The 18,440-nt window shown below is 43.2% G+C and overlaps 1 protein-coding gene across 6 annotated transcripts in view; it reads left to right on the forward strand.

Moving 5' to 3' along the window:
- The first annotated feature begins 9,435 nt into the window (after nucleotides 1-9,435).
- Nucleotides 9,436-18,440, forward strand: part of EXOC7 (exocyst complex component 7) — a 59,058-nt gene continuing 50,053 nt past the window's right edge. For 3 of the 6 annotated variants that reach the window (XM_056549563.1, XM_056549565.1, XM_056549569.1), the window contains exons 1-4: nucleotides 9,437-9,625; nucleotides 11,625-11,690; nucleotides 14,745-14,929; nucleotides 18,172-18,277. In XM_056549563.1, the coding sequence (XP_056405538.1) occupies nucleotides 9,563-9,625; nucleotides 11,625-11,690; nucleotides 14,745-14,929; nucleotides 18,172-18,277 (420 nt within the window). In that variant the 5' untranslated portion in view covers nucleotides 9,437-9,562. Of the gene's footprint in view, nucleotides 9,626-11,624; nucleotides 11,691-14,744; nucleotides 14,930-18,171; nucleotides 18,278-18,440 lie in introns of all 6 variants that reach the window. The other 3 variants (XM_056549564.1, XM_056549567.1, XM_056549568.1) reach the window with 2 other exon arrangements.

Below are 18,440 nucleotides of genomic sequence, written 5' to 3' on the forward strand. Positions count from 1 at the left end.
GGAACACACAAGGAACGCTTTCACTGGCACAATGGCAACAAGATCCGGCGAGGGAGTGCAGGGGAAGTGAGGTGATATAGGGAAGTGCACAGGTGAACACACTAATTGGAATCACTGCGCCAATCAGCGGCGCAGTGGCCCTTTAAATCGCAAAGACCCGGCGCGCGCGCGCCCTAGGGAGCGGGGCCGCGCGCGCCGGGACAGGACCGAGGGAGAGCGAGTCAGGTACGGGAGCCGGGGTGCGCATCGCGAGCGGGCGCTACCCGCATCGCGGATCGCATCCCGGCTGGCAGCGGAATCGCAGCGCCCCGGGTCAGAGGATCTGACCGGAGCGCTGCAGCGGGGAGAGTGAAGCGAGCGCTCCGGGGAGGAGCGGGGACCCGGAGCGCTCGGCGTAACAAGGCCTAAGACACTAGTGCAGTGTATTATTACATAGCTATCGAAACATTGCTGCTCAAAGTCCCTTGATGGGAATAGTTAAAGGAAATTTGTCACCAGTGTCACCTGCACTAACCTGTCGGTACCAATAGATAGTGCAGGTGACACTAATGACAACGGTCCTTGCCTTGTCCCGTTCCGTGGAGGGGATCTCCGGTAATCTTCTCTGTTAAGCTTCAGCTCTAGGCCCGGCTTGGGGCACGAGTGGAGTTTAGGAATGTCACTGCTGCTACGAGTCCAGCAGAGAGCAGCAGCGGCTAGGGGCATTGGCAGAGCTTAGTGACATCACCGCTGCTGCTCCCTGCTTGGTCCAAGCTGGCCAGAGCTTAAGCTTAACAGAGAAGATCACCGGAGATTTCCGCCACTGAACGGGAAAAGGTAAGTACCGTTGTCACCAGTGTCACCTGCATTATCTGTCAGTACCGCCACTTTTGTGTAGGTGACACTGGTGACATATTTCCATTAAAAACAATAAAAGAAAAAGAAGGTTAATAAAATAATTAAAAAAGAAAAAAAACTTCTACAAAAATATCCCTAAAAAACATATTTGGTATGAAATATAAAATTAAGAAAATAGAAAAAAAATATAAAAATTCCCCCAAAAACTATATAACCCCATACAAATCCCTCACAATGCCATAACCATGCACTGCCTGTCAGAATAATGCTGAGAGGAATAATACACTGCACCACAATAGTAGTGCAGTGTTTTATAGAAATAATCAGATCTTTGGTGAAAGGTTGCCCTCTAATGGGAATATGGGTGAAAAAAAACCCCATAAAATAAAAGTGTAATAACATGATTTATTGACCAACAAAAAAAAGAAAAAGAAAACAGTAGAAAGGCAGAAATGCTTTTGAAAAAAGAAATACACAGTAATAATTTATAAAATTGTCTGCCCCCTCCCCCAAAGAAAACATATATTACCCTTAAAATGTATGAATAAATAAATGAAAATTAAGACATAACCCAAACATTACAAAAACAAACCCTCCAAAAACCTGTCAATAGTCTGCGTCAACATCATCCTGGGATGATGGGAGGAGTAGTACACTGCACTACTATAGAAATAAAAATCCCTATCATCTAAATCCCAATGTGTTCCATTTTTTTTGTTCCTTTTTCTTATGCGGTTTCATAATTCCTGAGATAAGTAGTTCTGGCCCTAGAGTGTTATATATATTAGCGTCTGTAGCATGTATCAGGAACATGTTATCATACCTGTGTCTTTTTACAGGTGACTGATGTCCGGTGAGAAGGTGAAAGTGACCTATACCCCCGTCAACTGCAAGAAAGGAACCACAGGACAGGTAATTAATATTTATATTAATTACTGATAACAATCAGGCTAGATGTAATATCTAGACCTGCAGAGATGTCATAGTCTCCACCTTATACATGAACATATATGTGTTGTTAATAAGTATATCGTCTATGGACAGCTTCTTATATAACACAACCATGTCTCAGGTACAGAGAATAGGAACATTTATGAACCTTAATATCTGTTTTTTATTTGTAGGAATTCCTTTATCAATATTTAATAGAATAGACCCGTCTTACCCCAAGGTTTAAAGTTTCCTTTAGACAAACTGACTGCAGATTTAGTACATAACTGTAATGTGAAGAAAAATCAATAATTTGTTTTAGCTACAAATATATAATTATAAAAATAATGAGAATTAAAAAACTATATATTAAAAGACTATAGCCATAATAATACATAGCCTGTTGAAATAATCATGAAGCGCATAATACACTGCACTTTAATACTAGTGCAGTGTATTATATGAGCGATCTTAAGATCGCTGTTAAAAGTCCCCTTTGTAAAAAAAAACTTAAAGGCTAGCTAGGAATTTTCAGCCGGAATAACTATTGCCGGAGGTTCCAAGCGTACATTACCGTCATCATAGATGGCAATGTATTCTGCCCGGATCCTATGTAAATGAAGTTAAAAATAAACAATTTATAAAATAATTCACCCCAACCCCTACAAAAAAATAAATGTTTATATAAAAAAGAATTAAAAAAATAACCCATTTCTCCCCTCACATAAGCTATAATTAAAAATCGGCTGTCAACATAATGCTGACAGCGATAATACACTGCACTATAACACTATTGCAATGTATTATATGGGTGATCAAAAGATCACTGGGGAAAGGCCTCTCATCGTATTTGTTAAAAAAGACCAAAAAATAAAAAGTAAAGAAAAAAAAGTAAAAAAAAAATTTTAACAGAACACCCTAAAAAAAAACATATTAAAAAAAGAAAAAACATTTTTAAACCAAAAACCCAAAATAAAACCCCTGACAATACTGTAACCATACATTGTCTTTTAGAATAATGACAAGAGGCCAAAGACACTAGTGCAGTGTATTATTGCTGGAAGCAGAGAAAGATGATCACTGTGATGTGTACTGTGATAAAAAAAAAAAAAAAAGAAGAATATTCGTAATTACGAATATATAGTGCTATATTCGCGAATATTCGTGAATTCGCGAATATGCGATATTCGCTAATAAAATTTGCATTGTGAAAATTCGCGAGCAACACTATTTTTTTTTATTTTTTTTATATAAAATGTGACAAAAAAGCTGCATTTTTGGACTTTTTTATTTTTTAAGTTTACGCCATTCACCATATGGGATAATTAACATTATATTTGATAGTACGGAAATTTACGCACGCAGCGATACCAAATATGTATATTAAAAAAAAATTTACGTTTTTTGGGGGTAAAATAGGAAAAACTGACAATTTTCATTTTTATTGGGGGAGGGGATTTTTGTAATCCCCAAAAATGTGGGGGAGTGATCCCAGACATACAGGCACCTCCAACAGGAAGAAGACACTGCAGAAATAGGTGGTGCAAAAGGGGTATGATACCATAATAGAGTATCTTGTATTGGTTTTCCTTAGGACCGGGCCGCCTGGGACCAAAAAATTGACAGGTAGACAAGAAAAGGGATTTACCCAGGTACCCTTCCTGCTTTGTTACATATGGGTGCCAGGAGAATCCAGAATCTACTGGACTGATTATGAGGATTGTTAAAAGGATTGTTTACAAAAAAGTTCAATTAAGGTCGGCTCCGAGAAAGCAGGTTGAGCACCAAGTGTCAGGGCGAACTGTAACACTGTGTGATAAAATGGAAAGGCCAAAGGTGGAAGATGGAACAAGCCTTGAAGCGTAGAGAAGGGCAAAATTGTCCGCTTTGTCAAATCTACTATATTGGCAAAGTGGAATAGCTTTGGGAATTCTATTTGAATTTGTACCCATTTGCCCTGCCTCATCTTCTCAGGCCCAGCAATAGGCATAACAGTGCATCAGCTTTACCCAGGGTTCTCCTTTAATATAGGACGTCCATCTAAGACGATCATGGCATATTCAGAGAGCCAGCACTCTGGAGAGGAAGACAAAGATAGGAAACTCTTCATCATAGTTCATTGAAGCTGTGGAAAGCTACTTAACTCTGATGAGCAATAATGGAAATAGCTGCAGACATGTGTGAACAAACATTGTTGGCACTCCCGGGAGTAGAATGCCCACCTACGACATATGTATGGTATATACTGTTGATATGTCATAAACAGAAATAGCCCTTTATTGCAAACTTATTGCAAACCTTGGTACCGGTACAGTCTGAGAATATGGTCCTCAGATCAGAAGCCTCCAGAGATAAATGAACGCCTGCAGCCACCACTAGGTGGGGTTTACAGTCTATGAATTTGCTAGTTGGAGGGAAGGAGCTCCCTCTACAGGTGGATGCAGGCTTACAGCAATGGCTACCTGATGAAGGTCCAGAATGAGCCCAACCCATGCTAACCCTATGACCTATTCAAAATGATTTCTAATCCAGCCAACACGTTTTACTCCATGGCAGCTTCTACCCAGCAGTGCCCATGTTACCTACTGTAAAGTTATGGACAATCTATAAAAACATGGAAGAAGTTATTATAGCTGGAATTATCATTTTTTATTTTTTATTTAGAGGATAGGGGATAAGTGTTTGATTGCGGGGGGTCCGACTGCTGGGACCCCCGTGATCTCCCAAACGGGGCCCCAGTATTAGCGCTCAGTGTGAGCGCTAATGCGCATAGCATCGACCTGAGAGGTCGACGGTTACACCCCTCCATGCCCTATCCCCATACAGTTCTATGGGAGAGGCGAGGAGGCATGAACGCTGCCTCCCCACCTCTCCCATAGAGTTACATGGTGGAGGTGTGTCGTCATACTGCGTCCGGCACGCCTCCTTCACGGGAGAGCCGGGGCTCCGTTCGGGAGATAGCAGGGGGCCCCAGCTGTCGGAAACTCCGCGATCAAACACTTAACCCCTGTCCTGTGGAAAGGAGATAAGTGTTAAAGGGCGGCAGATAGCCTTTAATGTTTGGTCTAAGGTTACAGTGTCCTTATGTTGGAATAACTACAGTTTTCTTTTTAGGAAATACAGCCACATCACTTTAGTGGAATGGTTTACCCATAGCACTTGTAGTTAAAGGGGTACTCTGCCCCTAGACATCTTATCCCCTATCCAAAGGGACCCCCGCAATCTCCCTGCTGCACACAACATTTGTTTAGAGCGTCAGGATGCAGCGCCAGAGGCTCGTGACATCACTGGATGTCTGGGGTGCCGCAGCTGGTGGGACCCCTGTGATCAGACATCTTATCCCCTATTCTTTGGATAGGGGATAACATGTCTAGGGGCAGACTACCCCTTTAAAGTCTCTTAAATGTCCATGTTCATGTGTAAACATCTCTATTTTTAATATATAAATGAAGAATCCTATAGAATGATGAATGATCCAACCAGTTTTTTTTGTGTGTTCTAAATAGATAAAAATAGCAATTTTCAAAATCTTCTGCCAGCAGAAAACTGTTCATTTTGAAATGTTGTATCATCTCCTTAACATGCACACAATACACAATGACACAATAAAAGCAAATACTGTAACTCCATGGTCTGTATAATTGTGTCACACCATTTTAGTTTGTCTTCACATATTCTTTTGTGTCACTACAGCTGTCAGTCTTAAGAATATCCGTTTCAGCATTTATAGAGAAACTAAGACATCTTGACAGGTCACTGGGCTCCTCACTCAAGCATGTCTAAATAATAATCATTGCAATCAATAGAAGATATTCTGAAGGTCTGCTGCACCATCTAGTGTTGACCAACATTATAGACCCAATATTTATTTTTACTATATTAGTATAAATCCATTCATTAATTTATTTCTTTTATTCTACATGTATTTGCTTATTAATTTATATTGATTCCTATATTTTTTATTACACTAGTTTACTTTTTTTTTTTTGCTTATGCTAGGGGTCCTAAACTGGCAGATCTCAGTCCGGAACCGAACCGTGGAAGCAGAGTCGGTGCTACAATAAGGCTGTTGCCTTAGTGTCCTGGTGGTGGGGGATGGAAAATCTGATTCTCCAGCTGACTGCCTCCCTTCTACACACTCCTCTTACAGACTACCTCCCTACTCCGCTGTCCTCTTACTGCCTCCCTCAAACACTGTCCTCTTACTGACTGCCTCCCTACTCCGCTGTCCTCTTACTGCCTGCCTCCCTACAACACTGTCCTCTTACTGACTGCATCACTTTTCCACTGTCCTCTTACTGACTGCCTCCCTCCTCCACTGTCCTCTTACTGACTGCCTCCCTCCTCCACTGTCCTCTTACTGACTGCCTCCCTCCTTCACTGTCCTCTTACTGACTGCCTCCCTCCTCCACTGTTCTCTTACTGACTGCCTCCCTTCTCCACACTCCTCTTACTGACTGCCTGCCTTCTCCACACTCCTCTAACTGACTGCCTCCTTCCTCAACTGTGCTCTTACTGACTGCCTCCCTTCTCCACACTCCTCTTACTGACTGCTGCCTTCTCCACACTCCTCTTACTGACTGCCTCCTTCCTCCACTGTCCTCTTACTGACTGCCTCCCTCCTCCACTGTCCTCTTACTGACTGCCTCCCTTCTCCACACTCCTCTTACTGACTGCCTCCCTCCTCCACTGTCCTCTTACTGACTGCCTCTCTACTCCACTGTCCTCTTACTGCCTCCCTCCTCCACTGTCCTCTTACTGATGGCCTCCCTCCTCCACTGTCCTCTTACTGACTGCCTCCCTTCTCCACTGTCCTCTTACTGACTGCCTCCCTCCTCCACTGTCCTCTTAATGACTGCCTCCCTTCTCCTCTGTCCTCTTACTGACTGCCTCCCTTCTCCTCTGTCCTCTTACTGACTGCCTCCCTTCTCCACACTCCTATTACTGACTGCCTCCCTTCTCCACACTTCTCTTACTGACTGCCTCCCTTCTCCACACTCCTCTTACTAACTGCCTCCCTCCTCCACTGGTAATAGGGATATTACAGCGCTGTCCACAACCAAGGTATAAGATGAAAGTATTTATTACATGTAACGCGTTTCAAGGACGCTCCGTCCTCTTCCTCAGACATCTGATTTGATGTCTGAGGAAGAGGACGGAGCGTCCTTGAAACGCGTTACATGTAATAAATACTTTCATCTTATACCTTGGTTGTGGACAGCGCTGTAATATCCCTATTACCTGTGCACCACAAAAAGTGCACATTTTTCACTTCATGTTCCCTATGCCTAGCCAAGGGCGGGATAAGCTGCAGTCCTAGTTGGATATCCAGGTGGAGTCTCCATCCCAACCATCCGAAAGGATTACATGCCTGCTAGAGCGTTGTGCCTCTATAGCACAACATCATCTGGTGAGTCTCTCTATTATCAGGGGCTCACCTTCTTTTGTCTATTGTCCTTCACAGTGGAGTGCTTCTCCATCCTTTTTATTTCAGTTCCCTCCTCCACTGTCCTCTTACTGACTGCCTCCCTTCTCCTCTGTCCTCTTACTGACTGCCTCCTTTCTCCACACTCCTCTTACTTACTTCCTCCCTTCTCCACACTCCTCTTACTGACTGCCTCCCTCCTCCACTGTCTTCTTACTGACTTTCTCCCTTATCCACACTCCTCTTACTGACTTCCTCCCTTCTCCACACTCCTCTTACTGGCTGCCTCCCTTCTTCTCTGTCCTCTTACTGACTGCCTCCCTCCTTTACTGTTCTCTTACTGACTGCCTCCCTTCTTCTCTGTCCTCTTACTGACTGCCTCCCTCCTCCACAGTCCTCTTACTGACTGCCTCCCTTTTTCTCTGTCCTCTTACTGACTGCCTCCCTCCTCCACTGTCTTCTTACTGACTTTCTCCCTTCTCCACACTCCTCTTACTGACTTCCTACCTTCTCCACACTCCTCTTACTGACTGCCTCCTTTCTTCTCTGTCCTCTTACTGACTGCCTCCCTCCTCTACTGTTCTCTTACTGACTGCCTCCCTTCTTCTCTGTCCTCTTACTGACTGCCTCTCTCCTCCACTGTCCCCTTACTGACTGCCTTCCTTCTCTACACTCTTCTTACTGACTGCCTCCCTTCTCCACATTCCTCTGACTGCCTCCTTTCTCCACGCTCCTCTTACCGACTTCCTCCCTTCTCCACTGTCATCTTACTGACTACCTCCCTTCTCCACACTCCTCTTACTGACTGCCTCCCTTCTCCACACTCTTCTTACTGACTGCCTCCCTTCTTCACACTCTTCTTACCGACTGCCTCCTTTCTCCACACTCCTCTTATTGACTGCCTCCCTTCTCCTCTGTCCTCTTACTGACTGTCTCCCTTCTCCACACTCCTCTTACTGACTGCCTTCCTTCTCCACACTCCTCTTACTAACTGCCTCCCTTCTCCTCTGTCCTCTTACTGACTGCCTCCCTTCTCCACACTCCTCTTACTGACTGCCTCCCTTTTCCACACTCCTCTTACTGACTGTCTCCCTTCTCCACACTCCTCTTACTGACTGCCTCCCTTCTCCTCTTTCCTCTTACTGACTGCCTCCCTTCTCCACACTCTTCTTACTGGCCACCTCCCTTCTCCACACTCCTCTTACTGACTGCCTCCCTTCTCCACACTCTTCTTACTGACTGCCTCCCTTCTTTACACTCTTCTTACTGACTGCCTCCCTTCTCCACACTCCTCTTACTGACTGCCACCCTTCTCCACACTCCTCTTACTGACTGCCTCCCTTCTCCTCTGTCCTCTTACTGACTGCCTCCCTTCTCCACACTCCTCTTACTGACTGCCTCCCTTCTCCTCTGTCCTCTTACTGACTGCCTCCCTTCTCCACACTCTTCTTACTGACTGCCTCCCTTCTTTACACTCTTCTTACTGACTGCCTCCCTTCTCCACACTCCTCTTACTGACTGCCACCCTTCTCCACACTCCTCTTACTGACTGCCTCCCTTCTCCTCTGTCCTCTTACTGACTGCCTCCCTTCTCCACACTCCTCTTACTGACGGCCTCCCTTCTCCACACTCCTCTTACTGACTGCCTCCCTTCTCCACACGCCTCTTACTCACCTTACAACAGACCCTGGTAAAAGTAGTTGTGTACCCCTGGCATATGCCATATGAAGATATAACAAAATACTATAGAAAACTGGACTATTATGGAATTTAAAAAAGTGAAAGTTGTAAAAACCAAAGACCAAAACATTCTATAGGTATTCGAGCTCTTTTTTTTTAAATAAAGAAATATGACTGAAATCACTAGTTCCGCCCCTCGTCCTAATTCTCCGTACACGTGTACTGTAGCGCCACCTAGTAGACACACTTTACTACCATGCACTGTGCAGTTCTGCTCCAACACATGCCTGCTCAGCAGCGCCTTCTACTGTACTTTCAGCGTGCTCTGGAGCGCCACCTGGAGTACGATCCACAATACAGCACTATACCGGCGCTTCCCAGCATCTAATAGACCGTTTACATAGAAAGGTCAGGACGGTGAAGTAAAATAGGCACATCACAGCCCCCTAACATCCGGCACGTGTTCCACAGCGACCCCCTCAGATTCAGTGCACGTATTACATGTATCCAGTGTAAATACACTATCACAACACTCAGCTTCCGGGAGCACTCACGTGACACGCCGACGTCACGGCCATGTGATCGTGATGTCATGAAGGTCCTGTGTACGATTCCTGTATGTGTCAGGAAGGGTGGAGGATGCTCCCGGGCTTGGTCTTGTGTCTCATTTTAGGATATTAATCAGACGAGATGATGATTTCCTACGAGGATGCGTCTTCCAGGAAGAGGGATATAGAGGAGAAGCTGAAGCAGGTTATGTGTAGTGTTATGTGTGATGTATGGATGATGGTCAGGTCCTGTATACAATACTGTACTGTATAATCTGTCACCATACACACCCGTATGACAGAGCACGGATCATCGTACAGTTATTACCAAACCCAGGGCCTCAGTTGCATTGATTCAGGAATCCACAGTGATCAGCTGATCAGTACAGGTCTATATTCTGTAACCCCCCCAGTGATCAGCTGATCAGTACAGGTCTATATGCTGTAACCCCCAGTGATCAGCTGATCAGTACAGGTCTATATGCTGTAACCCCCAGTGATCAGCTGATCAGTAAAGGTCTATATTCTGTAACCCCCAGTGATCAGCTGATCAGGACAGGTCTACCTTCTGTGGCCCCCAGTGATTAGCTGATCAGTACAGGTCTACCTTCTGTAACCCCCAGTGATCAGCTGATCAGTACAGGTCTACCTTCTGTAACCCCCAGTGATCAGCTGATCAGTACAGGTCTACCTTCTGTAACCCCCAGTGATTAGCTGATCAGTACAGGTCTACCTTCTGTAACCCCCAGTGATTAGCTGATCAGTACAGGTCTACCTTCTGTAACCCCCAGTGATCAGTTGATCAGTACAGGTTTACCTTTCAGCTGATCTGTAAAGGTCTACCTTCTGTGACCCCCAGTGATCAGCTGATCAGTACAGGTCTACCTTCTGTAACCCCCAGTGAGCAGCTGATCAGGACAGGTTTACTTTCTGTAACCCCCAGTGAGCAGCTGATCAGGACAGGTTTACTTTCTGTAACCCCCCCAGTGATCACATGATCAGTACAGGTCTACCTTCTGTAACCCCCAGTGATCAGCTGATCAGGACAGGTCTACCTTCTGTAACCCCCAGTGAGCAGCTGATCAGGACAGGTTTACTTTCTGTAACCCCCCCAGTGATCACATGATCAGTACAGGTCTACCTTCTGTAACCCCCAGTGATCAGCTGATCAGGACAGGTCTACCTTCTGTAACCCCCAGTGATCAGCTGATCAGGACAGGTCTACCTTCTGTAACCCCCAGTGATCAGCTGATCAGGACAGGTCTACCTTCTGTAACCCCCAGTGATCAGCTGATCAGGACAGGTTTACTTTCTGTAACCCCCCCAGTGATCACATGATCAGTACAGGTCTACCTTCTGTAACCCCCAGTGATCAGCTGATCAGGACAGGTCTAACTTCTGTAACCCCCAGTGATCAGCTGATCAGGACAGGTCTACCTTCTGTAACCCCCAGTGATCAGCTGATCAGGACAGGTCTACCTTCTGTATCCCCCAGTGATCAGCTGATCAGGACAGGTCTAACTTCTTTAACCTCCAGTGATCAGCTGATCAGGACAGGTCTACCTTCTGTAACCCCCAGTGATCAGCTGATCAGTACAGGTCTACCTTCTGTAACCCACAGTCATCACATGATCAGGACAGGTCAACCTTCTGTTACCCCCAGTGATCACATGATCAGGACAGGTCTACCTTCTGTAACCCCCCAGTGATCAGCTTTTTTTCCTTTTTTTCTAATGGGGGTTTTTATCATTACAAATTATGCAATGTTTTATCATGTGATTCAAGAATTTCTCTCATTAAAGAAAGTGACGAACAGTTAATGCAAAGTAAACGCATGCACAATTTTCAAGCAGTAAAGAGTCTCATTGTTGCCCATAGCAACCACTTTCAAATTTGGGACTCCGCAGAAAGAATGAACAAGTTAATTGTTTCAGTGGAATCTACTAGGAAAGGCATTGCCAACGTGCGGTCCTAGAGCAGACTGATTTAGTCGGCACCTGCTGCGCACAGAATGTCCTGCCATGTGATTGAGCCCTAATACATGTCATGCAAAAATGTCTGCAACTAAAAATCAGTTTGAACATTGAATGGAATGTTTCTGCAACATGTGTACGGGTTACTTCAAGCTTCATGGAGGACTGATCTCTTCAGATCTGACACAGATGTGAACCCAGCCTTAACATGTCTTCTCTTCGTTTTTGCAGGAAGAGGAAATGTTGACATTCATCAAAGAGAGTCTGGACAAGAGTGATCAGCTGACCAACAACATGGTGAGTCCGTCAGATTGTTCCTTCCCCAGCATTAAGCCCTGTAAGGCCATGTTCACACTAGGTTTTTATTTTTATTTTTTTGGCCTCTTTTCTTCTTATTGAATTCTTAGTTCCCACTTATATTAATTTCACATCCATAATTGTTATGGATGTAAAATTAAAAAGGGTTGTACAGCCAAAGAAACAACCTATGGTATGGGGTCAAAAAATATAATAAAGCAACTTACTGATATAATGTTTTTTGTTACACTGTTCAGATCTTTCCATATCAGCTCTTGTAGCTGTGCCATCACGTCACACTCAGAGCTCCTGTCCGCTTAGGTCGAGACTAGTGATGTGAAGAGGAGAGCTCATATCACTGCTGATTAGATTTTAAAGGGGTTTTCTGGTGCTTTCTGGTGCTTACACATCTTATCCCCTACATCTTATAGCTATCACGCCCCCTCCCTTCGGCTTGCATTGAGGGGCGGAGTGTGAGGTAACACGGGGGTGCAGGCGTGACGTCACTCACCGCCGGCCCTGTAGTCGCCCGTAGTCAGACCCGGAGCGAACACGCTCCGGGGACTGATTACAAACGGGGTGCCGCGTGCATGATCGCGGGCGTCTCCAGCTGCGGGACTCCCGCGATCAGGCATCTTATCCCCTATCCAAAGGATAGGGGATAAGATGTGTAAGCACTGGAGAACCCCTTTAAGGCAGTAGAAAGCCTTTCTTAGTCACAGTAGTTTCAGTCCAAACAGGCTCACTGCTGCCTTATCTGGGAAAGACTTTCTGCTGCCCTAAAGTCTAATGATCCGTAATATGAGCTCCCCCTCTTCATATCAATGGTCTTAACCTGAGCAGACAGGAGGGCAGGGGGGAGCAGAGACAGAGCTCTGAGTAAGAGAGCAGAGATGTTATGGAGAGATCAGTGCACTTTGGCTAATAACATATTAGTAAGTTGCTTTATTATACTTTTTGACATATTTCAAGCACATATTTTGGGACGTAAAGATCCCAGAAAACTACATTTGAAAAAAAGGAGCGAAGGAAAAAATTCTTAAAAGTTTCAGTTTTTTTAATTAATTGTTTTGCCTGTAAAAGTGACTTTTTAACCACATAAACAGCTAAAAAAAAACTTTGGAACATAGCCTAAGGCAGTGGTCTCCAAATTGTGGACCTCCAGCTTTTGCAAAACTACAACTCCGAGCAGCAGCTGGAGGCACACTGGTTGGAAAACACTGATGTAGAGAATAGGTCACCATACTGTGGACCTCCAGCTAGTGCAAAACTACAACTCCCAGCATGGCCAGACAGGTGTTGGATGTTCGGGCATGCTGAGATTTGAAGTTTTTGCAACATCTGAAGGTCCGCAGTTTAGAGACCACTGGCCTTAAAGGGGTATTCCAGGAAAAAACTTTTTTCTTTTTTTCAACTGACTCCAGAAAGTTAAACAGATTTGTAAATTCCTTCTATTAAAAAATCTTAATCCTTTCAATAATTATCAGCTGCTGAAGTTTTGTTGTTCTCTTCTATCTGGCAACGGTGCTCTCTGCTGACATCTCTGCTTCTCTCGGGAACTGCACAGAGCAGAATAGGTTTGCTATGGGGATTTGCTTCTACCCTGGACAGTTCCCGAGACAGGTGTCATCAGAGAGCACTTAGAGAGAAAATAACAACTCAACTTCAGCAGCTCATAAGTACTGAAAGGATTAAGATTTTTTTAATAGAAGTAATTTACCAATCTGTTTAACTTTCTGGAGCCAGTTGATATATATGTTTTTTTCCTGGATGACCCCTTTAACCCCTTAACGACCACGGATGTAAATGTACGTCCTGGTTTGGCGGTACTTCGTGCACCAGGACGTACATTTACGCCCTGTGTATGACTGCGAGCATCGGAACGGCACTCGAGTCATACACGGCAGGTTCCGGCTGCTAGCAGCAGCCGGGGACCCGCCGGTAATGGCCAACATCCGCGATCGTCTGTGTCCTATGCATAGCACTGAACAGTATTAACAATCGAATGATTGCTATAGATAGTCCCCCTCATAAAAAGTGTAAAAAAAAAAAAAAAAAAGTTGAAAAATTTTAAAATAAAAAGTAAAAAAAAGGGAAAGATCCCCCTCCCCCAATAAAAATGAAAATTGTCAGTTTTTCCCATTTTAACCCCAAAAAGCCGCATGCGTAAATGTCCCAACTATCAAAATATAATGCTAATGATCGTGTACGCTGAATGGTGTAAACGTAAAAAAAGTCCAAAAATGCAGCTTTTTTTGTCACATTTTATAAAAAAAATTTATTAATAAAAAATTATCTAAAAGTTTTATATATGCAAATGTGGTATCGATAAAAAGTGCAGATGACGGCGCAAAAATGAGCCCTCATACCGCCTTATATATGGAAAAATGAAAAAGTTATAGGTGGTCAAAATAGGGCGATTTTAGATTACTAATTTTGTACAAAAAGTTTTATATTTTGTTTAAGCGGTACAAAAATATACAAGTATCTAGCCATGGGTATCATTTTAATCGTATTGACCCAGAGAATAAAGAACACATGTCATTTTTACCGTAAAGTGTATAGTGTGAAAATGAAACCCTCCAAAATGTGCAAAATTGTGGTTTTCATTTAAATTTCCTCCCTAAAAAAAGTTTTTTGGGTTCGCCGTACATTTTATGGTAAAATGAGAGGTTTCATTACAAAGTACAATTGGTCATGCAAAAAACAAGCCCTTATATGGGTCTGTAGATGGAAATATAAAGGAGATATGGATTTTAGAAGGCGATGAGGAAAAAAACGAAAACGCAAAAATAAAATTGGCCTGGTCCTTAAGGTGAAAATGGGCTTGGTCTTTAAGGGGTTGAGGTTCATACATGTCAAATTTATTGCATACATTTCTGCACCCGAAAGTCAGTTCTATACAAGTGGATTGGAGTGTCTGCTGTATGTGCATGGGTTACTGCAAGCCGCATTCATGCTGCATGGAGTATCGATCTCCATTTGTGACTTTTCCTGGAATGTGAGGGCCATCACAGATATCACCGCAGTTTCCTTCTCCTGTGTCCCCCGTAGGTGTCCATTCTTTCTTCTTTCGAGAGTCGACTTATGAAATTGGAAAATTCCATCATCCCTGTCTACAAGCAAACAGAAACACTACAGCGGCTGCAGGAAAATGTGGATAGTACTCTTTCCTGCCTAGATCATGTGATCAGTTATTACCATGTGGCCACGGAGACAGAGAAGGTTATCAAGGATGGGTAAGACGTTGACCGGGAGCTGTTGGAATACATTTGCTACCGTAATTGTAGTTGAAAGTTGTTAAAAAATATGGAAACTACTATTGCCACCATTACAACTCCCACAGCTCTTAAAGGGGTACTCCACCCCTGTACATCTTATCCCCTACCCCAGTGTTTGCCAACCAGAGTGCCTTCAGCTGTTGCAAAACTACAACTCCCAGTATGCTCGGATAGGGGATATGATGTCTGATCATGGGGGTCCCACCAATCTCCATGCAGCACCCGGCATTCTGAAAGTTATTTTTAGAACGCTGGTTTTGGGCGTCCGTAGTTGTGACATCACGCCACATCCCCTCCATTCATATCTATGGAAGAGGGCGTGGCAGCCGTCTTCCCCCCCCCCCCCCCCCCTCCCATGTACATGAATGGAGGGGGTGTGGCATGACATCACGACGATCAGACATCTAAACCCCCATCCTTTTGGATAGGGGATAAGATGTCTAGGGGCAGAGTGCCCCTTTAAAGGGGTTGTAAAGTGTATGGTGTTGTATAGCATAAGGCTAAGTGTCTACTTGCTTTTATTTTCCCCAAAAAATGCCAAAACGGCTCTCATGGCATTTTTTTCATTGAAAAAACGCTGTCTGCTACATTTTTAGGGCCCTGCCCGACCACATAAATGGATCCCTGTTTAAAAATTAGTAAAAATTTTGTTATAAAAAATATGAATTTCATTAAATCCATTTTCTTTCCATCACTACTGCATCCTTTTTTTTTTTTCTCGGTATCCAACAAATTTTGAAAAAAACGTCAAAGGGGCCAGAAATGCAATTTCCACTCAAAGTCAAACTCAAAGTCAAAATAATAAAGTGAATAAATTGTGATTATTAAAAGAGAACTCACTACAGTGGATATTAACAATACATTTATTGATTGGTGCTACATCTTTTTTTTATTCATCTTTTTTTTTTATTCATCTTTTATCACATTTACAACTAGTTAATGTATACCATTTATCTCTACAAGGGCCCTGCAGAGTGACTGGTCATTTTATATACTATACTATATTTTTATATACTATATATTATCAATAAATTCAAATTTAATTATAATTACTGGATCCACATCTCTTCTCTTTTTTCTTTCTATACCTTATTCCCTAGTGTTCTTGAGGACTGGTACTCTCCATATTAATTGTACAGTGTCATATTACTAACTGCGGTCTCAATATATCATTCTTTCATATATATTATATACATATACAGCAGGGCCGGACAAGACATTGTGCTGCCTGGGCCCAAAAGTGAAATTATTATTTTGAAGGAATCTATAGTGACAGGATCTGTTGGGTCTCACTGAAAATAAATATATCAGAAGGAGATGAAGGAAGAAGACCTATCAACCCAGGCGCTGCGGATTCTTGACCCAAAAATGTGGACAGAGAAAGGAATAAAATATCAGATAAAAAGATCCCTCAGCAGGGACCACTTTATTGGAACAAATAAATAAAATAAAAGTAACAAAGTAGATTACGCATTTCGAGGGAAACACCCTCTTCTTCAGATCTATATACAATAGGCACAGTGGGGTTTAAATAGTGTGAAAAATTGCACCAATAAACAAGTGGGCTGGGCCACAGGTACCGAACAAAGGTAAACAGGAAGTATAAACAATTGCATTAGATATTCAGCAAAATTGTTCTAAACATATATACAAGCACTAATCAGGACATCCAGTGTAGTACATATATAGCAAGATGTAAAAATGAACATTTCCGTGGTTAGTAGTTTCTTCTGCGCAGTGCTGAAAGACCGAAGCTGTGCTGAGAAACTATTAAAGGGGTATTCCAGGAAAAAAAAAATGTTTGTTTAAACTGGCTCCAGAAAGTTAAACAGATTTGTAAATTACTTTTATTACAAAATCTTAATCCTTCCAATAATTAGCAGCTGCAGAAGTTAAGTTGTTCTTTTCTGTCTGGCAACAGTGCTCTCTGCTGACACCTCTGTCTGTCTTTGGAACTGCACAGAGTAGAATAGGTTTGCTATGGGGATTTGCTTCTACTCTGGACAGTTCCCGAGACAGGTGTCATCAGAGAGCACTGATACAGAAAAGAACAACTCAACTTCAGCAGCTCATAAGTATTGAAAGGATTAAGATTTTTTAATAGTAGTAATTTACAGATCGATTTAACTCTCTGGAGCCAGTTGATATATATAAAAAAAAATGTTTTTTCCTGGATAACCCCTTTAACCACGGAAATGTTCATTTTGACATCTTGCTATATATGCAATTGTTTATACTTCCTGTTTACCTTTGTTTGGCACCTGTGGCCCCGCCCACTTGTTTATTGGCACAATTTTTCACACTATTTAAACCCCACTGTACCTATTGTATATAGTTCTGAAGAAGAGTGTGTTTCCCTCAAAACGCGTAATCTACTTTGTTACTTTTTATTTATTCATCCAATAAAGTGGTCCTTGCCGAGAGATCTTTGATAGTTTATTACTGCCTCCATACACATTTTTTGGTCAAGTATCTGCAGCGCCTGGGTTGATAGGTCTTCTTCCTTCATCTTCTTCTGCAACAATTCCAGGATTGGGCTTCCCTTGCTTCCTGCGACCTCCCGGCTTCAGCAGTGATCTGACCTTGTGGTACCCTAAACATGTCCTATTGTGAGCGGCCACCCACCCGTCTGTAGCCCCGACAACTAGTTTTGTTTCACCTTGCCAAGGGTAATACACGAGACGCCACTCGTTCGGTCTGTTCTTTCTCTACATTACTACAAATAAATGTATCCGCATGTATTTATGAGGGATCGGTCCTGTCAAACTCACCTGTTCAGCTTTTTTACGAGGAGGGGAGCTCAAGAATAGGCCAGGGTGAATCGGTGGATACCATATACATTGATTACTCCAAGGTTTTTGATACGGATCCTCATAAAAGATTGGTACATAAAATGAGAAGGATTGGGCTGGGGGAGAATGTGTGTAAGTAACTGGCTCAGTGATAGGAAACAGAGGGTGGTTATTAATGGTACTTATTCTGATTGGGTGACTGTTACTAGTGGGGACCACAGGGGTCAGTTTTGGGTCCTATTCTTTTTAATATATTTTATAAAGTTTATCCAAGCCACATAGATACTGAGCCCAGAGAGATTCAATGACTCATTATTGGGGATCTTGGAGCGGCATACAGCTTGATCCTTTGGTCATCTTTATGAATTATTGCTTTGCATATCTTTTTTTTATTTTATTTTTTCCTAGCCCATCAGGACGACTGGAGGAATACTTAAGCTGTATTGCCAAAATTCAGAAGGCAGTAGAATATTTTCAAGACAACAATCCAGACAGCCCTGAGTTGAACAGAGTGGTATGTAACACTGCACATCCCCATAGGCATGTGGTTTGAGATTATTAAAGGGGTACTTCGCTGGTCAGCGTCAACACAAACTGCTGGTCAACACAAACTGTTCCCAACGCGGGGCCTGGGAGCTTGTGACGTCATAGCCCCACCCCTCATGACGTCACACCCT

This window comes from Hyla sarda, chromosome 13, assembly GCF_029499605.1.
Source record: "Hyla sarda isolate aHylSar1 chromosome 13, aHylSar1.hap1, whole genome shotgun sequence".
In the NCBI taxonomy this organism is placed as follows: Eukaryota; Metazoa; Chordata; class Amphibia; order Anura; family Hylidae; genus Hyla; species Hyla sarda.